The sequence below is a fragment of the Schistocerca nitens genome, chromosome 3 (assembly GCF_023898315.1).
Source record: "Schistocerca nitens isolate TAMUIC-IGC-003100 chromosome 3, iqSchNite1.1, whole genome shotgun sequence".
NCBI lineage: Eukaryota > Metazoa > Arthropoda > Insecta > Orthoptera > Acrididae > Schistocerca > Schistocerca nitens.
Genome location: NC_064616.1, coordinates 363,817,152 through 363,842,239, shown reverse-complemented (window position 1 = coordinate 363,842,239; position 25,088 = coordinate 363,817,152). Strand labels below are relative to the sequence as shown.

Sequence of the window (25,088 nt, the reverse complement as noted above, 5' to 3'; positions counted from 1 at the left end):
AAAAATGTTCTTGAATCAGCCCTGGACAGCAGACTTAATTCCTTAACACCTGAGCAACAGCCTACATCAAGTTCACAAACTGACACAGCAGGTCCCACTACCAGTTTCTGAGCTAAGAATATTCCTGGGGAGCGCACAGAACTGCCTCGAAACATAACACCACGTAAGGCAATAACGTGAAAGCACGTAGAGTGAAGAAGTCTTAATTTCAGTGTCAGAGACAGTTGAGATAATTTTTATAGTGAAGATAAAAGCATTCAGTATCTGCCCAAGATCTTGAACATGATACTTCTAAAAAAGCCTTCCAGCTATCCTCAGTCCCAAGAATTTAAGATGGTTAACTTCACCGTCTGACCACCTTCAGACAGGAGTTTACTAGAGTTCCATGTCACAAATTGTATGAACTGTGTTTCGCAACTGTTAAGCATTTTGTTTGTTTCCTTTCGCTGTGTTTGATTTAGGTGTATTGGAACATCAGCTTTCAAGAGTTCTACATATTTATCTACAACACTAAAAATTGTATTTTAACTTGCAGACTACTGACAAAGTGGTTACTGAACATATTGCACAACCCTGGTGGATCACAAACAGTTTCATTCTCATGGGAGAGAGGTGTAATATATTGAGCATCCACATTCTCCACTGACATCTCTTTGACAATTTGATATAAAGTTTTAATTTTGTTCTGAGAGCTCTTTATTCTACTAGTCTAACATATTGTTTTAATATGTCTGTTGACATTCCCCAACACTTTGTAGAAATATTTGCAGTAGAATTCTGTTACCAGACTGACTGTCCCTATTATGATACAGCTCCCGTTTCACCCTACATGACATTCTTACATGATTAGTTATCCAAATCGGTTGCTTATTAGTAATGCTCAGGTCCGTGCACTGTTTTAAATGAGAAGGAACAATTAAAGGATGTGATAATGTTTGGAGAAATAAATTTGTCATACCTTGCTTCCTTTCATCATCATCATCATCATCATCATCATCATCATCATCATCATCATCATCATCATCATCTGTGCCTCATGGTCTGACAGGCCATTATTACTTGGTTGGTTTAAAAGAGAGGGGAAGGGAATGAACTATGAGATCCCTTGTTCCTAATAAAACAATGCCATAAGTATGACAATACAACAGATGAGACATATCACACAAAACGGAAAGAAAGGAAAAACCACAAGAATGAAGGAAAGGCAACGAACACTAAAAGGAACAAAAGAAGACAAGAAAACAAAAGAGAGACACTAGAAACAGAAGAGTAAAACAAGAAAGCAGATTACGGTGGCTGGCCGACCACGAGAATAAAAAGGAAAACCCAGCCACTCTGCAACACATTAAAAACACCACCCTAAAAGCACTGGGGTGGAGGACACAGGGGGACAAAGGACATGCGCTAAAACCTACATAGAAGTATAAGACCCACTCTCACGGATAAAACGTAAAACAAAAGCTGCTGCTGAGGCATCGTCGCCCAACACCGAAGGTAGAGAGCTAGGAAAGTTGAAAGTTCGCCAAAGGGCGGCCAAAAGTGAGCAGTCCAGCAAGAGGTGGATGACTCATTTGGGAGCCATAGCGACACAGAGGTGGGTCCTCGCGACAGAGTAGGTAACCATGCATTAGCCATGTATGGCCAATGCGGAGCCAGCAGAGGACAACTGATTCCCTGTAAGAGAACAGCATGGAAGCTTCCACATATTCCTAGTCTTCTTAATTACACACAGTTTGTTGTGCATACTGTTATGCCATTCAGTCTCCCAAAGCCAGAAAATCCTGCGGAGTAAGACAGAACGCAGGTCAGCATTGGAGATGCCTATCTCCAGAAGCAGTTTCCGCGTTGCCTGTTTGGCCAGCCAATTGGCAAGTTTGTTGCTTGGAATTCCAACATGTTCTGGGGTACACACGAACACCACTTTTTTTTTTTTTTTTTTTTTTTTTTTTTTTTTTTTTTTTAGGGCGCACAACGTCAACGGTCATTAGCGCCCAGACTACTTTAGGAATGCACCGCGAGTCACAAGTTTAAAACAGCAACAAAACGGAGAACACGATGAAAGACATACTGACAGGCATAGGATTAAAAAAGAAAACAGCATAATCAAATGTCCTTTGAGAGGGTTGTCAAATTGATAAAATGAAGAACGCGAGCAGCTGCTCGTGGGTCATCCGCTAAAATGGCTTCTACAGTACATGGCAGGCCAATATCGAGACGTAGGGTGTTAAAATTCGGACACGACGTTAAAATGTGGCGGACCGTCAGCAATTGCCCACATGGGCAGAACGGCGCCGGCGCAGCCGTCAGCAGATGGCGATGGCTGAACCGGCAGTGGCCAATTCGCAACCGGGCCAAAACTACCTCCTCCCGCCGAGAAGGGCGTGAGGAGGACGTCCAAGCCACGGGTAGAGCTTTCAAGGCCCGAAGCTTGTTGTCTGAAAGTGCAGCCCAATCGGCATGCCACAGCGAGACAATGCGCCGACAAACTACCCTGCTACAATCTGACGAAGGGACACCACAAGAAGCTGTCCGAGGCTGGAGGACCGCAGCCTTGGCCGCGGCATCTGCAGCTTCGTTCCCAGGGATACCGACATGGCCAGGAACCCACATAAAGCTAACTGGAGAACCGTCGTCCACCAGCTGCTGAAGAGAGCATTGGATCCGGTGCACGAAAGGGTGACCCGGATACTGATCACTGAGGCTCTGGATGGCGCTCAGGGAATCGGAGCAGATGACATAAGCAGAATGTCGGTGGCGGCAGATGTAAAGAACAGCCTGGTAGAGGGCAAAGAGCTCAGCTGTAAAGACCGAACAATGTCCATGGAGCCGCTATTTGAAACTTTGTGCCCCAACAATAAAGCAACACCCAACCCCGTCATTGGTCTTAGAGCCATCTGTATAAATGAAGGTCATATTAATGAACTGTGAACGAAGTTTGACAAAACGGGAGTGGTATACCAAACCGGGGGTAACCTCCTTTGGGAGCGAGCTGAGGTCAAGGTGAAGGCGAACCTGAGCCTGGAGCCAAGGTGGCGTGTGGCTCTCGCCCACTCGAAAGGTGGCAGGGAGTGAAAAATGAAGGTGTTGAAGGAGGCGACGAAAGCGAACTCCAGGGGGTAGCAGGGCGGAGACATACAACCCGTATTGACTGTCGAGAGAGTCATCAAAAAAGGAACGATAAGATGGGTGGTCAGGCATTGCCAGTAGCCGACAGGCATACCGACAAAGCAGTATATCGCGCCGGTAGGTGAGTGGCAACTCACCAGCGTCAGCATGAAGACTCTCGACGGGACTAGTATAAAACGCTCCGATCGCAAGTCGTAAACCCCGATGTTGTATGGAGTTGAGGCGGCGTAAGATGGATGGCCGTGCAGAGGAGTATACGAAGCTCCAATAATCCAGCTTGGAGCAGACGATCGACCGATATAGGCGAAGGAGGACGGTTCGATCCGCTCCCCACGACATACCACTGAGAACACGGAGGACATTGAGAGAACGGGTACAACGGGCAGCCAAATAAGACACATGTGGAGACCAACTAAGTTTCCTGTCAAATGTAAGACCTAAAAATTTTGTTGTCTCCACGAATGGGAGAGCAACGGGACCAAGTCGTAAAGACGGTGGGAGAAATTCTTTGTAGCGCCAGAAGTTAATACAGACCGTCTTCTCGGCAGAAAAACGGAAGCCATTGGCGACACTCCAGGAGTAAAGACGGTCAAGAGAACGCTGAAGACAGCGCTCCAGGAAACACGTACGCTGCGCACTGCAATAGATGGTAAAATCGTCCACGAAAAGGGAGCCTGATACATCAGCTGGGAGGCAATCCATTATTGGATTGATCGCTATGGCGAAGAGGGCGACGCTCAAAACTGAGCCCTGTGGTACCCCATTCTCCTGGCGAAAGGTGTCTGACAGGACAGAACCCACACGTACCCTGAACTGTCGATCCATTAAAAAGGAACGAATAAAATGAGGGAGGCGACCGCAAAGACCCCATGTATGCATGGTGCGGAGAATGCCCGCCCTCCAACAGGTGTCGTAAGCCTTCTCCAAATCAAAGAACACAGCCGCGGTCGGGCGCTTCCGCAAGAAGTTATTCATAATGAAGGTCGACAAGGTAACCAGATGGTCAACAGCAGACCGGCGCCTACGAAATCCACATTGTACATTGGTAAGTAGGCGTCGAGACTCGAGCAGCCAAACCAATCGAGAGTTAACCATTCGCTTCATCACTTTACAGACACAGCTGGTAAGCGAGATGGGTCGATAACTGGAGGGCAAGTGCTTGTCCTTCCCCGGCTTAGGAATCGGGACAACAATAGACTCGCGCCAGCATGCGGGAACATGTCCCTCAATCCAGATGCAATTGTAAGTACGAAGAAGAAAACCTTTACCCGCAGGAGAAAGGTTCTTCAGCATCTGAATATGAATAGAATCAGGCCCTGGAGCGGAGGACCGTGATCGGCCAAGTGCGGTTTCGAGTTCCCGCATGGTGAATGGGGCATTATAACTTTCACGATTCGAGGAGCGGAAGTTAGGTGGCCTAGCCTCCTCTGCCTGTTTGCGGGGGAGGAAGGCAGGGTGGTAATGAGCGGAGCTCGAAACCTCTGCGAAAAAGCGGCCGAAGGCATTGGAGACAGCCTCAGGGGCCACAAGGACGTCATTCGCGACCGTCAAGCCAGAAACTGGTGAGTGGACCTTAGTGCCAGATAGCCGGCGCAGGCTACCCCAGACAACAGAAGAAGGAGTAAAACTGTTGAAGGTGCTTGTGAAAGCAGCCCAGCTGGCTTTCTTGCTTTCTTTAATAATACGACGACACTGTGCACGTAATCGTTTATAATTGACACAATTCGCCACTGTAGGGTGGCGTTTAAAGGCGCGTAAAGCACGTCGACAAGCACGTAGAGCGTCTCTACATGCTGCGGTCCACCAGGGGACCGGTATGCGACGTGGAGAAGAAGTAGGGTGAGGGATGGAATATTCAGCAGCAGAGAGAATGACTTCCGTGAGGTGTGCGACCCGACTATCGCAGCTTGGGAATGTTTGATCCTGAAAGGTCGCCCTTGAAGAGAAGAGCCCCCAGTCTGCTTTGGAGATGTTCCAACTAGATGAGCACGGAGAGGGGGTATGCTGCAGGAGATGGATAACACACGGGAAGTGGTCGCTCGAATATGTATCAGAAAGAGCATACCACTCGAACCGGCGTGCAAGTTGGGGAGTACATATAGAGAGATCTAAATGGGAATAGGTGTGAGATGTATCCGAAAGAAAAGTAGGGGCGCCAGTATTGAGGCAGACGAGATTGAGCTGGTTGAAAAGGTCTGCTAACAGGGAGCCCCTCGGGCAGGATGCTGGAGAGCCCCAAAGGGGATGGTGGGCATTGAAGTCTCCAGTTAACAAAAATGGTGCAGGTAGCTGAGCAATAAGTTGCATCATGTCTGCCCTGGTAACGGCAGACGACGATGGAGTGTAAACGGTACAAATGGAAAATGTAAAAGTGGGGAGAGTAATGCGGATGGCAACTGCCTGCAGGCCGGTGTGCAACGTGATGGGATCGTAGTAAATATCATCCCGGACCAGCAACATAACCCCTCCATGAGCTGGGATACCTACCACAGGGGGTAGGTCAAAACGCACAGAGGTGTAGTGTGCCAAGGCAATTTGATCGCATGGGCGTAGCTTCGTTTCCTGGAGGGCTACGACGAGCGGACGGTGCAAGCGAAGCAGCAACTTCAAGTCCTCTCGGTTGGAGCGAATGCTGCGAATATTCCAGTGAATAAGTGCCATCGTAAGAAAAAAGGAAGATGATAGAAGGGGTCACCTCGAAGGCCGCTGAGGGCCTGGCTTCGAGCGAGCACTGCCGCCGCTATCAGTAGGCGGACAGTCATCGTCCATTGGGTCTATAGGTTCATCGGCCATCTTGGGAAGATGGCCGGGAGGGGGAGCTTCCTCCGCCGGTGAACGGCCAGATGTTCGGCTACCAGCGGTGCGGCCAGGCGAAAGGGATGACGGCCTGGGGCGGCAACCGCTGGGTGGCGCAGGAGAAGAAATGCGCCGTGGCGGAGAAGGAGAACTGTGCTTCCTATTAGCCTTCTTGGATGGTCGTTTGGTGGAAGTACCGGACGAAGGCTGGGAGGTCGAGGTACGTAGGAAGTCTGCACGGGACGGTTCCTTCTTGAAGGCCCGTGCATCTGACTTCTGGGTCTTCGTCTTAGCAGAAGCTGATGAAGGGGCTGGTGTCTGTGGGGTGATGGGACGAAGAGGAGACGTCGACCGCGCGATCTTAGCACTGGCCGAACGGACCGTGGTGCTGAAGGTCAGATCGCAGGTCTGGGTTGCCACCTCCCTGGTAGTCCGAGGAGAGGCGAGGACAGTACTGTATTTCCCCGCTGGGAGCAGCGTGGGCTTCCTACTAGCCAATAGCTTGCGAGCAGCCGAGGTGGACACTTTCTCTTTGACCCGAATTTCCTGGATACAGCGTTCTTCCTTATAGACAGGACAGTCGCGGGAGGATGCAGCATGGTCACCCTGACAGTTCACACAACGAGGAGACGGAGGTGGACAGTCACCCTCATGGGCATCCCTGCCACAAGTGACACATTTAGCCGCATTGGAACAAGATTGGCGAGTGTGATTGAAACGCTGACACTGGTAGCAGCGCATAGGTGTCGGGGCATAGGGGCGAACAGAAATAACCTCGTAGCCCGCTTTGATGCGCGATGGCAGCTGAACACTATCGAAGGTCAAAAAAAGTGTCCGGGTCGGTACAAGGTCATTGTTGACCTTTTTCATGACCCTATGGACAGCCGTCACGCCCTGCTCAGCGAGGAAAGATTGAATCTCCTCGTCAGTCAAACCGTCGAGGGATCTAGTGTAGACCACACCACGAGACGAATTCAAAGTTCGGTGAGCCTCCACCCGGACAGGGAATGTGTACAGGAGTGTGGCCCGAAGCAGTTTTTGTGCCTGAAAGGCGCTCTCAGTTTCGAGTAATAAGGTACCGTTACGCAACCTGGTACAGGATTTGACAGATCCGGCTATGGCATCGACGCCCTTCTGGATAACGAAAGGGTTGACAGAGGAAAAATCCTTTCCGTCCTCAGATCGAGAAACGACGAGGAACTGTGGGGCAGGCGGTAGTACTTTTGTCACTGGTAGCTGGTCACGTTTCCGTTTTTGGGCAGAAGTCGAGAGAGATGGAATGAAATCCATTGCGGAGAAATCCCCCATGATTGCCAGCGTCTCCGATGGCGCGCTCCTTCCTTGTGGGGACCCTCTCAGAGGGCACTCCCGCCTTAGGTGAATGTTTACACCTCAGGTCACACCTCCCGAGAAACAGACGGAGGGACCAATCGGAATGGTCAGAAGGTATCAGCTCAGGCAATCACCCCTCCCCGGGCCTGGCCTTTACCAGGGGGTACGCGCGTGCCTTACATGTCTACCCAGGGCGGGGAATTACGCATTACCCCGTCACCGGCTACGCGTGCGAACGCGTGGGTCGGCCTTCAGGCGCGCACAGGGAGGAAGGAAGAAGAGGAAAAAGGAGAGAGAGAGAGAGAGAGAGAGAGAGAGAGAGAGAGAGAGAGAGAGAGAGAGAGAGAGAGAGAGAGAGAGGACAGTGTCTCAAACGCCGAGGCGGAGACCAGAGAAGGCAAGGAGAAGAAGGCAATGAGAAGGCAAGGAGAAGAAGGCAAGGAGAAGAAGGCAATGAGAAGAAGGCAATGAGAAGAAGGCAATGAGAAGGCAAGGAGAAGAAGGCAATGAGAAGGCAAGGAGAAGAAGGCAATGAGAAGGCAAGGAGAAGAAGGCAATGAGAAGGCAAGGAGAAGAAGGCAATGAGAAGGCAAGGAGAAGAAGGCAATGAGAAGGCAAGGAGATTATGCAGGGGAAAGAGTAAGGAAGACAGTGAGGTGGAGAAGAGCAAAGAAAGGAACCAACCAAAGAAAGGAAGAAACGAGAAGTGAAAAAGCAAAATGACCGCAATTAGAGGTCGTGGAACCGTCCGTCTCCGGACGCAGGCGCTAACTACCCCCTTGAGGGGGAGGGATTCCTTTTAGTCGCCTCTTACGACAGGCAGGAATACCTCGGGCCTATTCTTACCCCGGACCCGCAGGGGGAACGAACACCACTGAACGATGAGACCATTTCAGGGCATAGATGGACTCCTGGATGGACACTACCAGAGTATGGCGAGGGTAGCACTGGTCAATAGCTTGTAAGCTGCTCAATGAGTCAGTATACAGGAGAAATGACGCACCAGGGCATGAGCGGATGTGCCCAAGAGCACGAGATATGGCCACCAGCTCTGCAGTGCAAACACTGCAGCCATCTGGCAAGGACTGCTGTTCAATATGTCCTCCATGAACATATGCAAAGCCTACATGACCATCAGCCATCGAGCCGTCCGTGTAAACCACGTCAGAGCCCCAGAACACATCAATAATCGAGAGGAAGTGATACCAAAGAGTGGCGAGGTTAATGGAGGCCACAGAGCCATGCAAAAGGTCCAGACGAAGCTGTGGCCGAGGCTTACACCATGGAGGTGGACGTGAACAGACCGCAAGTAGAGGTGGTAAAGGGAAGGACTCCAGTTCGGAGAGAAGAGACCGCATGCGAACCGTTATCCTTGGCCCGGACCTGGGTCGCCGATGCAGGAGATGGACTGCTCTGAGCGGGAAAAGGAGACGGTAATTCGGATGCTCAGAAGAACTACGAATGCATGCAGCGCAACTGGCAAGCACTTGTGCATATCTGATCTGCAATGGAAGGACCCCAGCCTCCACCAGTACACTGGTCACTGGACGCATCCTAAAAGCTGCTGTCACTAGTTGAACCCCGCAGTGGTGCACAGGGTCAAGTAAATGCAACACTGAGGGTGCTGCCGAACCATACACCACACCCTCATAGTCAATTCGGGATTGGACAAGGGCTCTGTAGAGCTGCAGCAAAGTAGAGCGATCTGCACCCCAATTGGTGTTGCTCGGAGGGCATTGAGGTGCTGTTACCACTTCCACTTAAGCTGACAAAGGTGAGGAAGCCAAGTCAATCGAGCATCGAAAATCAGTCCTAAGAATCAATATGTCTCCACTACAGTGAGTGGACCATCATGAAGGTAAAGTTCTGGGTCCGGATGAATGGTGCGACACCGACAGTAGTGCATGACACACGACTTTGCAGCTGAAAACTGGAACTCGTGGGCTACAGCCCATGACTGCACCTTCTGGATGGCTCCCTTTAGGTGCTGTTCACCAACACCAGTACTGGTGGAGCAGTACGAAATGCAGAAATCGTCTGCATACAGGGATGGTGAGACTGAAGGCCCTACAGCTGCTGCTAGACTGTTAATGGCAACTAAAAACAGATAGACACTCAATACAGAGCCCTGTGGGAAGCCATTCTCCTGGATATGTGGGGAACTATGGGAGGCAGCAACTTGTACACAGAAAGTATGAAGTGACAGGAAGTTTTGGATAAAAATCTGAAGCGGGCCCCAGAGACCCCACTCTTACAATGTGGCAAGGATACGATGTCGCCAGGTCATGTCATATGCTTCACCTAAGTCAAAAAGAGGCAGCAACCCGGTGCTGGCATCTGGAAAATGCCGTTTGGACACGAGGGATACCAGATTATCAGTGGTAGAGCGACCCTGCCAGAAGTCACCCTGACATGGGGCCAGGAGGCTACACGATTCCAGAACCCATCTCAACCGCCGACACACCAGCGGCTTACAAAGAACGTTGGTGAGGCTAATGGGCCAATAGCTATTCATGTCAAGCGCATTCTTACCAGGTTTGAGCACCGGAATGACGGTGTTCTCACACCATTGTGATGGAAAGAGACCATCGCACCACATCCGGTTGAAGATGACAAGGAGATGCCGCTTGTAGTCAGGTGAGAGATGTTTAATCATCTGACTGTGGATCCAATCCGGCCCAGGAGCTGTGTCGGGGCAACATGCAAAGGTGCTGAGAAGCTCCCACTCTGTATACGGGGTGTTATAGGGTTCACTGTGGCATGTAGTCAACGAAATCACTTTCCCTTCCATCTGCCATTTGAGAGTGCGAAAGGCTGAGGAGGGTAATTCTCCAAAACAGAGGCACGAGCATAGTGATCAGCAAAGTGTTGGCAAACGCATTTGCGTCGATAGATAACACGCCATTTATGTCAACACCAGGAACACCTGTTGGGGTCTGGTACCCAAAAACTCATTTGGCCTTTGCCCAGTCTTGTGAAGATGACATATGGCATCCACTGGTTGACATGTATCTCTCCCAACACTTCTGCTTCCGTCGTTTGATAAGATGGTGGATGCGGGCACAGAGCTGTTTAAAGGCTATTAGGTGCTTCAGGGAATGGTGCCACTTATGCAGTTGTAGAACTTGCCGACGCTCCCTAGTTGTATCAGCAACTTCCGGCGACCACCAAGGGACTGTTTTTCGCCAAGGGCACCCTAAAGAACAACGGATCGCATTTTCCGCCACAGAAACTACTGTTGTTGTTACCTGCTCAACCACCACATCGATGATACCATGTGGGGGAGATTCAAGGGTGACAGCAGAGGTGAAAGTTTCCCAGTCCGCCTTGTTTAAACCCCATCTGGGCAGGCATCCATGGGTCTGAAGGCAGGGCAGTGACACGAAGATGGGGAAGTGGTCACTACCACAAAGGTCCACATGTGCTCTCCAGTGGATAGATGGGAGAAGGCCAGGACTGCAAACCAAGAGATCAATGGCTGAATATGTGTCATGTGCCACACTGAAATGTGTGGCAGCCTCAGTATTTAAGAGGCACAGAGGCTGAGTTGTGAGAGTAAATTTTTTGACATCTCGGCCTTGGCCAGTTATAGCTGTACCACCCAATGAGGGGTTATGAGCGTTAAGATCTCCCAAAAGGAGGAAAGGTTTAGGGAGTTGATCAATGAATGCAGCCAATGCTTTCAGGGATACTGCACCTTCTGGAGGAAAATATACATTGAAGACCCTTATTTCCTATGTTATCCTTATCCTGACAGCCACAGCTTCAAGTGAGGTTTGAAGGGGCACAGGTTCACTGTATACTGAGCTCAGGACATAGATGCAAACTCCACCTGACACACTACTATAGTTACTATTGTTATTGTAATATCCCTTATAGCCATGGAGGGCAGGGGTCCGCATTGCCGGCCACCAGGTTTCCTTAAGAGCAATGCAGAAATCTGGTGGAAAGTTGCCGTAGCTCAGCCAGGTGGTGGAAAAAACCGATGCAATTCCACTGGAAGATGACATCATTGTGAGACTGGGAAGGCATGGAACATTCATTGTGGCAGTTTACGCCTCCAAGTAATCTGCTGCCACTTACTCATTGCCTGAGAAGTCTATATACATTGTGTCTGAGGGTCTGGCGAGATCTAGGTCCTCAGCAGATGCCAAAATATCCACCCCGTCCTCAGACGTAGAACTTATAGGTAGTGGTGGTGTGGGTGACACTGCTATTTCCTTTGTCTTAGGGGTCTTCTTTTTGGATGTCTCCCGCTGCTTCTTGTGTTTCCCTGACTGGGAGGACTTCATTGGCTCAGTCTACGGGACTGAGGATGAGTGTGAAGCCCTACAACCAGCTGCTTTTCAGCTCTTCAGCCACTGGTTGGTGTCATATTCCCCACTAGCAGAAACCTGGGAAGGGAGTGACCCAAGTGACCCATTCCTAGCGAGAGAATCCGAAGAAGATTTACGCTTCTCCTGCTTAGAAGTGGGGACGGACGTCCCAGATGGCTGGGTGGATGTTGCTCCACCATCAAAAGGGCAGGTGCAGTCTTCCTGCTCTGAGAGGCGACTGGAGTTGGCGGAGCTGATGACGCCAGAACTGTTGTAGCGGCAGTGTAAGACGACGACATACATACACGATGCAGGCATTCAAATTTTCTCTTAGCCTCAGTGTAGGTCAGTCAGTGCAGGGTCTTGTACTCCATGATTTTCCTTTCTTTCTGGAGAATCCTGCTGTCCGTCAAGCAAGGTGAATGGTGCTCTCCGCAGTTGACACAGATAGGAGGCGAAGCACATGGAGTATATGGATGTGATGGTTGTCTGTAATCTCGACATGTGAAGCACCGCATCAGGGGAGGGATATAGGGCTTTACATCACACGTAGACCATCACTCACCTGGACCTTCTCGGGCAATGTATCACCCTCAAACGCCAAGATGAAGGTACCGGTGGCAACCTGATTATCCTTCGGACCCTGTGGGGCACACCAGATGAAATTTACACCTCACCGCTCTAAATTGGGGTGCAGCTCATAGTCAGACTGCAAAAGAAGGTCCCAATGAAATATGATACACTGGACCTTATTTAAACTCTTCTGTGGCGTGATGGTAACAGAAACACCCCCAACTTGTTACAAGCGAGTAATACCCGTGACTGAGCAGAGGATGCTGTTTTGATCAAGACTGACCCAGATCCCATTTTGGACAATCCCTCCACCTCCCCAAGCTTGTCCTCTAAATGCTCAACAAAAAATGAGGCTTCATCATCATGAAGGATTCCCCAACAGCTCTCAAACATACAAGGTAACAGGATAAGATCCGCTGCCATCCTTAGCCTGGCGTTCCTCCCATGGTGTGGCCATGGAGGGGAATGATTTGGGGTCATATTTCTGTGTGTTGAATTGAGCTTCTGAACGCTTAGAGGCTGCTGGTGTTTTACCACCAGCAAGAGATGATGGACTACAGTTCATCGCGTGTCATCCACCCTGATGCCACCCACTCCGACCAGGGGCCCTCCCCACGGGCGCCACGCAACCGCCAAAGGCCACCTGGCAGGATAGACATTGCCGGAAGTCCCGATGCCCCAGGAGTCCCAATTTGGTCCACCTGATTTTCATCTGTTTCCAAAACTTTACTTGAATAGTGATGTAGAATATTAATAATGTTTGTTTTATCCAGAAAGCTTTAAAAGTTTTCACATAAAGGATTTGGAGGCATTACTTTTCACCATGCCCTCATGCATTTAGCCGCATTTTGCAGGGTCATACCATATCAAATCACACAATAAAAAATAAATTTTACACCCACCTCCTCAGATTTTCATGAAATTTGGCTCAAATGGTTCTAATACCATCCTGACAACACCTGCAAATTGTTTTTGCTGTATCTCTTATAGTTTTTTTTATATAAATTTTTAAAGTTTTTATGTTTTGCGTTTTCCGAACCTTCGGAAATGGTAAATTTAATTTGTATTCAAAACTTTAAAATTGCTTATCTTAAAAACTCTTTTAGATAACATCATGAATTTTTGCAGCAAGTTTATTTATTTATACATATTTGAAGATAAAAATGACACTATACAAAGATGATGTGACTTACCGAACAAAAGCGCTGGCAGGTCGATAGACACACAAACAAACACAAACATACACACGAAATTCAAGCTTTCGCAACATACTGTTGCTTCATCAGAAAAGAGGGAAGGATGTGGGTTTTTAAGGGAGAGGGTAAGGAGTCATTCCGGGAGCGGAAAGACTTACCTTGGGGGAAAAAAGGACAGGTATACACTCGCGCGCACACACACACACATATCCATCCGCACATACCATAAGCTTGAAATGTGCACATACCATAAGCTTGAAGTGTGTGTGTGTGTGTGTGTGTGTGTGTGTGTGTGAACACGTGCGCGTGTGCGCGCACATACCATAAGCTTGAAATGTGCACATACCATAAGCTTGAAATGTGTGTGTGTGTGTGTGTGTGTGTGTGTGTGTGTGTGTGTGTGTGTGTGTGTGTGTGTGCGTGCGTGCGTGCGTGCGGGAGCGAGAGGGTATACCTGTCCTTTTTTCCCCCCAAGTTAAGTCTTTCCGCTCCAGGGATTGGAATGACTCCTTACCCTCTCCCTTAAAAACCCACATCCTTCCCTCTTTCCTGATGAAGCAACAGTTTGTTGCGAAAGCTTGAATTTTGTGTGTATGTTTGTGTGTCTGTCGACCTGCCAGCACTTTCATTTGGTAAGTAACATCATCTTTGTTTTTAGATATATTTTTCCTACGTGGAATGTTTCCATATATATATATATATATATATATATATATATATATATATATATATATATATATATATATTAACGGCTGTTTTGTTTTATAAGAATTGCAATATCTAGAGTCTCAGACCTGATAGAATGCTCAAATTTGTTTTAATTTACTCTTAAACATATAGGCTACTTGATAAAACAAAAATAATGATGGCTTTTTAACATGTTTATTAATTATAGTAGATTACATTAGAATTATGCACAAAGATAGTGTACTTACGACACTTATGTATAACCCAACTGATTGCTTGAAACATTGAATTTTTTTGAGTAATTTTGTCTTTTTAATAAACATTAATGCTGATTCAAACTGTTTTTCCACTTCATCCATGAGCTTTCACTTCTTTTGATACAGTCTTTTTTGAAGTAATACATGCTTCCAGTGCCGCTTGATTGAGGTGCATCTACTACACAGACTATGTGCTCCAAAGACACTAAGCAAGAATCTTCTCTTTCAGGCCAATAAAATGATGCAGCTGGTCCTGAAGGATGTAGAAATAGAATTTCTGCATCTTCTTCATCATTGAATATTGTTTTTACCAGTCCAAACTACCAGTTACCATCATAATTTGCAGCCACATAGCTATTTATGGATGGTTCAACACAAACCCAATCAGGAGAAGAATGGAAAGAAAAGACTAAGGAGGGTTTTACACTATCTGTAGTCCTTCTAATTTCAAGGTTGTTTGTGGGAAGTGGTTTGAAGTTATGAAAACTTCTTGTTCCAGGAATGGTTCGGTTTGCTGAAAAACGTTTTTCTAGTTTTAACCGTAGCAAATCAGCTTCTTTTTTGTCAATAAAGTGAAAATGAATGTTTTCAATATTTTTTTCACAAAACTTTTACACATCGATTGCTGTCATTATTTGTTCTTCGTCTGAAAGCTGTAGACTGGCTTTCCTTAAAATTCTTTTAATAGTTCCTCCTAGGCAATCACAAATTGACTTCCCATGACTTGTTGCAAAAAAAAGAGTGTTGGGCCTTCAAATTAAAGTCTCTCAAGTGTTCAATCAAATTTTTAAAACTGTTTCTATTTTTGTACTGCCCAGCACAACCATCTGTAAAGTAGTGAATGAGTCAATGTCAGTATGATGTAATGACAGCCACTTTGTAATTTCTTTTTGTACAAAGTTAACAAAACCAGTGTCATGTTCTTGGTCATCACTAATAAAACAGTGGTTGGAAACAAAAACATTGTTTTCCTCATGTCTTAGAAAAACTCCAACTGGGTGTAGAGTACAACCACCTCTATTCCAGTGGTAACTTTGGATCTCATTTTGTATAACAAAGGAATAATTTTCACTGAAATCCATCACAATAATTGCTGTTTTGGGTGGTGGGTCTTCTTTCAATCTTTTAAAGGCTGCTGATTGGGATTTTGCTATAAACGAGTGCGGGGGGAGCTTTTCCAATGACCTAACCAATAAAGAAACGTAGTCTTCAACAATGATAGACTGTTTGATCATTTCTGCCCTGTCTGTGTTACCCACTGACTGATTACAATTTCTTCTTCTAAATCATAATCTTCACTTAGTTTTTCAGTTAAGTACTCAGTCAGTGCAGTATTTGCAGGACAGCTGTCGCAATGATACAGTTTTGGTTTTCCGTGTTGCACACAAGCATCTTAATTAGGTCTTTATAAGATTCTTCAATTTTCACAGAATCCAGTAATAGTTTAACATTCTGGTGGATACACATACAGTGTGTATGCCTGCAGCACCAGCAAGGATACGCCAATTAGGTCTCAAGAAACAAAATTTTGAAAATCCTACTTCTACCTCGGGATTCTCCCATTTTAAAGAATAATCGAGTTCTCTCAAGTTACACAAAATGAGTCTTTTCGCATGTACATATTTTTTTGAACACTTACTTTGTCTTTTGTTCCAGGTAGCACTCTGGAACTTTCATCCTTTTCATAAAAATCCGTTACAAGTCTTACTGTATTTTCAGAAAGAGTTTTACCTTTTTTTGGACCAGGAGTTTCCAAAATACCCTTTACAGATTTTAGCTTTCTAGCTTGTCGCACCATGTACTCACTTACATTAAATTCTTTCATCACTTTACTTTGACTCCAAGAATCTGGAGCCAAGGTCAGAATCTGGATTTTTCTAGACCTCCCAACAGATGAAATCTTCTCTTTCATAAGAGAAATCATTACATCAAAATCCTTTGCTTTCTCAACCACACTTGTATCTTCTTCGTCATCATCAGAACTTGGTGCATCATATTTTAATGCTTTTGAAACCGCCTTTTTTGCAGTCTTTTCAATACTGCTAACCTTCCTTTTAAAATAAGACCCTTTACTTTGTTCTGACAAGCCATGAAGCTTTATCGGTGTTAAACCTAAATTATCAAGAGCAATGTTTGTTTGTACGAGGGATTCATTTCTGGATTCCAATGATTCTAATTCAACCATGACTTTATCATCTGTTTCACTTTCATTGACTTCAACTCTTAATTTTTCCTCACAAAAGTTGCGGCATGTTGAGCAAAGCTTTTGTCCAGGTTTTATGGTAATATTTTTTGTCAGTAATTGTTTAGAAAGATCTAAGCCTACACTTCTCAACGATTTTTGATGGGCTTTTTGTGTTTTTTTAGTGGGTCTACACATGTTGTTTGATACTTTTCAAAAACATTTAAAAAGTAGTAGCTGTGGTGTGAACATATATTCTTAAATTCACACAGATTAATTACAGATCGTAAGTGGATCAAATCTTTTTCTTCCTCACTCAATTCAGATACCGGTTGTAACTTTTTTGAAGGTGTGTAGGTTGTTTGGAAACAGTCAGATTTTTTAAATAACCCTACGCTACAGGTTTGAATATCTGACATACTGATTTCACTTTTGGTCTGATTACTGTTCTGGTTACTTTTATAGGATATTGGAAAAGAATCTCTGTAAACTAAGTAACAGTACTTACTGAAAGTTCAAATAAACTTAATAAAATACTATCCAAGCACTATTTAACACGGTAATAATTTTTTACTTCAAAACACAGGAGTAACAAAACAAAATCCAAGCGTACAGTGTTACTCCAAGAAGACAAAAACTTATTTTCGGTGTCTAGGTCACTTGGTACTTTTTATTTTTAAAATATAATTAATATTATTTTAAAAATTAGATAACTATTAAACAGGTTTTAAAAAAGCCAACATAATTTTTCTTTTATCTAATAGCCTATACAATTAAGAGTATTTTAAAACAAATTTGAGCTTTCTATCAGGTCTGAGACTCTAGATATTGCAGTTTTTGTAAAACTAAATATACGTCAGCTTTTTTTAAAAAAAAGCTTGTAAATTTTTTTTTCATTTGGAAGATTTTAATATATCTTTATGGAAATTTTTTTAGTACATTTAGATATAATACACAAATTTATTCCAAAATTTCATACTGATATCTTGAGTATTCTTTAATATACAAATTTTTTTAGTTGTGAGGACACGTTTAAGTTACGATTTCCGACTGCTGAAACAACGCCAAATCTAAAAACTTTAAAAATTTATTAAAAAAACTATAAGAGATAGAGCAAAAAAATTTTACAAGTGCTTTCAGGATGATAAAAGAAGTAATTGTACCAAGTTTCATCAAAATCTGACATGGTTGGTGTCAAAGCCTGGGTGACTTGACATGGAATGACCCCAGTACAATTTTAACATTGAAAACATACTGTTGAATCACATGTAGAGTGAAGTACCAGAAGCATCTTATTACTACACCCAATTTCTAATTTAAGATATTAAAACATGCACAGCTAAAGTACAACCAAATAATTCAGAGAAAGTGACAACTGACTGTGAGAAGAGGTGGGGGATATGCTTTACGGTTACAGTAAAATTAATATTTAAAAAGTTACAGATTTAGTTACCATATAGTAACATCAGAACTTCTTCTGGCACTGGAAATTCATTTTGAGTATTCACTAATTCAGCTACCAGCGTTGCACATGAACCGACAGTCTCCATGGTCTTTTTTACATTCTCCCACTGCCAATCCGGATCAAGAGGTCTGTGATCAATAACCTCAATCACATACGGCTTAAGAGAAGTGTCCTTATCAGAGAGGGCATGGTGGTCAACCAGCACAATCTCCAATTCACTAGACGACATTAGTAAATCGAAGTTAATTGTGTCTCTGTAAAAGGACAGTTGAGAGGATTAGAAGATTCAAAAGTTACAGCAGTTATTTGCATGTTACTCATAATTACATACATTAAATACAAATGCTGTCAAAGAGAATGCTGTATGCCCATAGGTTTTAAGTTCCTATAGTAATAAATTCCTTTTCAAATGATAAATACCTGCAGAAAAAGCTTTCATGACTACAAGCTCAGAATAATACCAATTCCTTACCATATCTGAGTAGTTAACATGCCAGCTAATCAGACCTCCTGCATACATTGAAGTCTTGCTAATAATATTAAATGAAGGCATGAATTCTGTTAAATGATCTTTTGCCAATCATTGTATTAAACAAGTCTGTACACATCAAGAAACTTTTCTGAAAATTCAGAAATATCTTAACATTTACAGGTTGTATTGCTAATTATGAACTGAAAGTTCAATTTAGGATACTCTAACATGATTGTCACTGAATCCTTCCAAAGATGCCCAAATCTACTGCTGCTCATTTTCCATGAAAGTGTCATTATCGACAAACAAGCTGCTGAATACACACCAACACAAATTAATTAAAATGAAGTCTGAAATTTTGTTTATCATTTATATCTGTTGCCATACATACTGCTCGACCTGTACCACTTAAATGCAGTAATGGCACAGAATAAGAATGTAAATCTAGAAACATTTTGATAGGTGACTGAAGCATATTCTCCAATGAAAATTTTCGCATAAGCAACTTAAAATAGCAGCTGGTAGTGGACATATTGCTTTGGCATATGGTTTAAAGCACAGGTGTTTCAGAAAGATTTGTTTTCACAATACTATTTTCTACATGCATGAAGATAGAAATTTTGGGGAAATTTTAACTTGTGCACAGAAACTAAAAGCTTACCTCAGTGTCAATCGCAAGTTTGCAATTAACATGGTGGCTTGTAGTCGTATCCTTGGTACAACAACCTCAGCGATTTGTTCATTTATTACACAATGTGCATCAAGTCGAGATAGTGACAACACAGCAAGAAGGGGCTTTTAGTGTTCTCTACTTCAACATGTGCAATTCAGTTACAACTGTGTGGCATGGTTTATGTTGCGAGTACAGCAGTGCACCTTCTACAACAAGACATCAATGGCATCAGCAAATTAAAACACTGTTTATGTAAGGAAAAAATCACGTATAGCTTCCACACTCATTCATCTGAAGTGATTTAGGGATATCATGGAAAATCTGAATCTGGATGGCTGCACATTAATTGGAACCATCATTTAAGTGTGAGTCCAATGCCTTTCCATTCCACTGCCTGACTTGCTGCGCTCAGAATAGCTATTTTCTGAAATATTAATCATAGATCAGACGAGCTGAAATGAAGATCTATACTTTTATTACAGAATGCCACAAGGTCAAGAATTTCTTTTAACTTGTCTTTTTTGTATGGTGGAAGCTGTACAAACCCTGAACATCCACACAGAGATGAACTGACTAGACAACACTGTTGCCTTTTTTCATTGCCATAGTTTGAATTCCATCTCCAACAACAGTGTGATATAGGACATTACCAATGCCAATTACACAGGGCCTGTTATATTTACATTGTCACATGAACCAATTAAAGCTCATGATTCACTTCTTCATGATAATTATTTCTTTCCTTGGCTAATAAATGAGGAGACAGTTTGATTTGAAACTTTATGAAGTTCCTAGGTGTAGGAGAGAATTTTTGCACCATTTACCATGTAAACAGCAGTAATTCTAGAAAAACTATAGTCTATCAAGTCTTTTCTGAAACAATTATCAGCATTAATCTACATTCCATCCAGCCACATTGTTTCCAAATGGTGCCCTCATAATATCTCTTATAAACTGAAAGTGCCATGCAACGCCGCTTCATTCAATAACTGTGTCCACATGTCCCTTAAACTATGGTACTTCACAATTACTAACAAAAAATTGTTACCACTGAATAATTTTGCCTTGCAAAGAGTTAAAAAAAAAAAAAAAAAAAATACCCCATGGTCTCTATCAAAATATTCCTGCATATCTGTTCACACAAAGTGACAAAATGCTGAACTCTACATTCAGCAACCACATTTTTCTGCGCACATTTTCCCTGTGACTGTCTTCAGATATTCTGTTGGTTGCTTGGTTGGTTTAAAGGCAGGAAAAGGGATCAAACTACGATGTCATCAGTCCCTTGTTCCTAATAAAACAATCCCACAAGTGTGAGAATAAAACGGACGAAACATATAACACAAAATGGAGAGAAAGGAAAAGCCACAAGAACGAAGGGAAGGCAACGAACACTAAAAGGAACAAAAGAGGACAAGAAAGCAACAGAGACACTAGAAACAGAAGAGAGTAAAACATGAAAGCAGATCACAGTGGCTGGCCGACCACAAGAATAAAAAGGGAAAGCCAGCCGCTCTGCAACACATTAAAACCTCCACCCTAGGAGCACTACGGTGGAGGACACAAACGGACAAAGGACATGCGCTAAAATTTACATCGAAGTATAAAACCCACTCTCATGGATAAAATGTAAAACTAAAGCTGCTGTGGAGGCATTGTCGCCCAACACCGAAGGCAGGGTGGTGGGAAAGTCAAAAGTCTGCCGCCGAGCAGCTAAAAGTGGGCAGTCCAGCAAGAAGTGGACAAGTGTCATTTGAGAGCCACAGCGACACTGAGGTGGGTCCTCGCGATGGAGAAGGTAACCATGCATTAGGCCAGTATTACACTACCAAATTTCTTTGTCAAATACCTTTGTCAAAAATCTTTGTCAAAGATATTTGATGGTGTAATAAGAACTTTGTCAAATGTTGTCCAATATTTGATCAAATCCAGGGCCTCGCTGTAGATTTGATCAAAGAAATCGCTTGTCTTCTGTTCACTGCAATGTGACATGTTACCACATGGAGCGCTAGCATCGCTGCAGTGTTCTGTCGTCTATAGTGTTTTTATAAACATTGCCAGTAAATACAATTGGTGTGTGCCGACAACCACAAAATTAATAGAGATGTATGAAGCTGATGAGGTGCTTTACAGTGTGAGGCACCCTGAATACTCACCTCTCTCACCTCTCTCACACCTCACCTCACACCTCACCTCACACCTCACCTCACACCTCACCTAACCTAACCTAACCTAACCTCACCTCACCTCACCTAACCTCACCTAACCCTCTCCTGTAGCAAGGAATCTGAGTGTTACAGTGAGCCTGTTTTCTGAAGATGTAGCAGTTCTTAAGTGAATATTGTGCTTTGTGATATGAGGATACACTTGACTGAGCACATACAGAAATTTATGCGCATCCATTCTTAAGTAATTGATGTACGACTTGACATCTTCCACTGTAAGCCCACGTAACAAGTTTTGTTGAATGCTTTTATCGTGTTGTTGTAAAACCCACTGCTTCACCCAGATTAGATTAGTTTTTTGTTCCATAGATCCGTGCTGAGGAGATCCTCATGGATGTGGAACATGTCAATTTTTTTAAAGCTGAAATAACAATACTAATAGTATGAATAAATACATCATTTTATCTATTAAAAATTTCGTCAATGGAGTTGGCCACTAGTAAGTCTTTCAGGCTCCTTTTAAACTGATCTTTATTTGTAACTACATTTTTTATGTTTCCTGGCAAATTATTGAAAATGAGTGTTCCTGAGTAGTGGACCCCTTATTGAGTTAAAGTAAGTGCTTTTAAGTCATTGTGCAGATCATTTTTGTTCCTGGTATTTTATGTATGAACTGAGTTGTTTGCTGGAAGAGAGATATATTATTTAGGACAAATTTCATTAAGGAGTAAATATACTGAGAGGCAGTAGTTAGTATACCCAGTTCTTTGAAGAGGTTTCTGCAAAACGTCCGTGAATTTACTCCACAAATAATACATATTACACGCTTTTGGACTGACAACTTTTGTTTGACCTTAAGATTTACTCCAAAATAATATACCATATGACATTATGGAATGAATGTAGGCACAGTATACAAGCTTTATCATTTTTATGTTGCCTACGTCTGCTAAAACTCGAATTGCAAATACAGATTTGTTAAGGCGTTTCTGCAGTTTTGTGGTGTGCTCCTCCCAACTGAATTTATTATCAAGTTGTAATCCCAAGAATTTAAGACTGTCAACCTTGTATGTTTGGTTCCTTTTCCCCCCACTTCTTTTCCACATGTGCACACAACGCAATTGCAGTATGTGCAACTGCTGCGGTTAATAACAAGTTGTTGTCAGCCATCTTGAACTTTGACGAAAAATTTGATGACAGTGCAATACCCCTTCTAGCGCTATGTCAAAGGTCTTTGTCAACTATATTTGACGGAATATTTGATCACATCTTTGATCAAATCTTTGACAAAGAAATTTGATAGTGTAATACCGGCCTTAGCCACGTATGGCCAATGCGGAGCCAGCAGAGGACAACTGATTCCCTGCGAGAGGCCTGCATGGAAGACATCCACACATTCATAGTCTCCTTAATGACATGAAGTTTGTTGTGCGTACTGTTATGCCATTCCATCTCCGGAACCCGGAAGACCCTGCGGTGTAAGACAGAACACAGTTCAGCTTCGAAGATGCTTATCTCCAGAAGCAGTTTCCGCGTCGCCTGTTTGGTCAGCCTGTCGACAAGTTCGTTGCCGGGGATTCCGACGTGTCGTGGGGTCCACACAAACACCATAGAATGGCGGAACTGTTCCAGAGCATAGACGGACTCCTGAATGGATGCTACCAGAGGGTGACGAGAGTAGCACTGCTCAATAGCTTGTACACTGCTCAATGAGTCAGTACACAGAAGAAATGACTCGCCAGGGCATGAGCTGATGTACTCCAGAGCACGAGATATGGCCACCAGCTCTGCAGTGAAAAATCTGCTGCCAACTAGCAAGGAGTGCTGCTCAATATGTCCTCCTTGAACATATGCGAAGCCTACGTGACCATCAGCCATCGAGCTGTTGGTGTAAACCACTTCAGAGCCCCGGAACACGCAAAGAACCGAGAGGAAGTGACAGCGGAGAGCGGCGGTGTTAACGGAATCCTTAGGGCCATGCAAAAGTTCCAGACGAAGCTGCGACGGATGCCTACACCATGGAGGCATATGTCAACGGACCAGAAGAAGAGGTGGTAATGGGAAGGACTCCACTTCGGAGAGAAGGGACCGCACGCAAACTGCAATCGTTAGCCCCAATCTGGGCCACCGATGTGGGAGATGGACTGCCGCGGGCAGGAAAAGAAGACAGTAATTCGGATGCTCAGGGGAAATATGAATGTGTGCTGCGTAACTGCTGAGCAGTTGTGCACGTCCAATCCGAAGTGGAGGGACACCAGCCTCCACCAGTAAGCTGGTCTACGGTCTCGTCCTAAAAGCACCCGTCGCTAATCGAACCCCGCAGTGGTGCACAGGGTCGAGTAAATGCAATGCTGAAGGCGCTGCTGAACCATAACCACACTCCCACAGTCAATTCGGGATTGGACAAGGACTCGGTACAGCTGCAGCAGCGTACAGCGATCTGCACCCCAATCGGTGTTACTCAGGCAACGGAGGGCATTGAGGTGCTACCACCACTTCTGCTTAAGCTGACGAAGATGAGGGAGCCAATTCAATCTAGCATCAAAAACCAGACCTACGAATTGATCAGATGTTGCTGTCTGGAAAAGGCTGTTTGGATGGTAGACTCGATGGACACAAGATTATCAGTGGTAGAGCGACCCTGGCAGAAGCTGCCCTGACATGGAGACAGCAAGCCATGTTACTCCAGGACCCAACCCAACCGCCGACATACCATACATTCCAGCAGCTTACAAAGAATGTTGGTGAGGCTGATGGGCCGATAGCTATCCACATCAAGCGGGCTTTTACTGGGTTTGAGCACCGGAATGATGGTGCCCTCCCGCCATTGCGATCGAAAGACACCATCGCACCAGATCAGGTTGAAGATGACGAGAAGATGGCGCTTGTAGTCAGATGAGAGATGTTTCATCTATCTGGCTGTGGATGCGATCAGGCCCAGGAGTTGTGTCGGGGCAATGTGCAATGGCACTGAGGAGCTCCCACTCTGTAAATGGGGCGTTATAGGATTCACTGCAGCATGTAGTGAATGAGAGGACGTTCCCTTCCAGACGCCATTTGAGTGTGAAAAAAGCTGGCGTGTAATTCTCTGATGCAGAGGCTCGAACAGAGTGCTCGGCAATCACGTTGCGTCGGTACATAACTATCCATTTATGGTAACACCGGGGACAGCTATTGGGGTCCGGTACCTGAAAAGACATTTGATCTTTGCCCAGACTTGGGAAGGTGATGTGTGACACACAAGGTGGAGAAGTATCCCTCCCAACACTCCTTCCATTCTTTGATAAGGTAGCGAACACGGGCACAGAGCTGTTTAAAGGCTATGAGGTGCTCCAGGGAAGGGTGCCGCTTATGCCACTGTAGAACTTGCCGACGCTCCTTAATTCCTTCAGCGACTTCCGGAGACCACCAAGGTACTGCCTTACGCCTCGGGCACCCTAAAGAGAGAGGGATCGCGTTTCCTGCCACAGAAACAATTGTACTAGTCACCTGCTCAACCATCACATATATGTTACCATATGGGGGAGATTCAGCAGTGACAGCAGAAGTGAAAGTTCCCCAGTCCACCTTGTTCAAAGCCCATCTGGGCATGCATCCATATGCCTGACGCCGGGTCAGTGACAGGAAGATGGGGAAGTGGTCACTACCACACAGGTTGTCATGTCCTCTCCAGTGGATAGATGGGAGAAGTCCTGGGCTGCAAATTGATAAATCAATGGCCGAGTAACTACCATGAGCCACACTGAAATGTGTGGTGGCCGCAGTATTTAAGGGGCAGAGGTCGAATTCCAACAGTAAAGTTTCAACCTCTCTGCCTCGCCCAGTAACCATGGTACCACCGCACAAGG

The 25,088-nt window shown here is 44.8% G+C and overlaps 1 protein-coding gene across 1 annotated transcript in view; it reads right to left on the bottom strand.

Moving 5' to 3' along the window:
* The window catches only part of LOC126248312 (exopolyphosphatase PRUNE1-like), a 204,237-nt gene that overhangs the window by 161,243 nt on the left and 17,906 nt on the right, over positions 1 to 25,088 (bottom strand). The window contains exon 3 of the mRNA XM_049949186.1: positions 17,919 to 18,184. Within this exon, the coding sequence (XP_049805143.1) occupies positions 17,919 to 18,184 (266 nt within the window). The remainder of the gene's footprint in view (positions 1 to 17,918; positions 18,185 to 25,088) is intronic.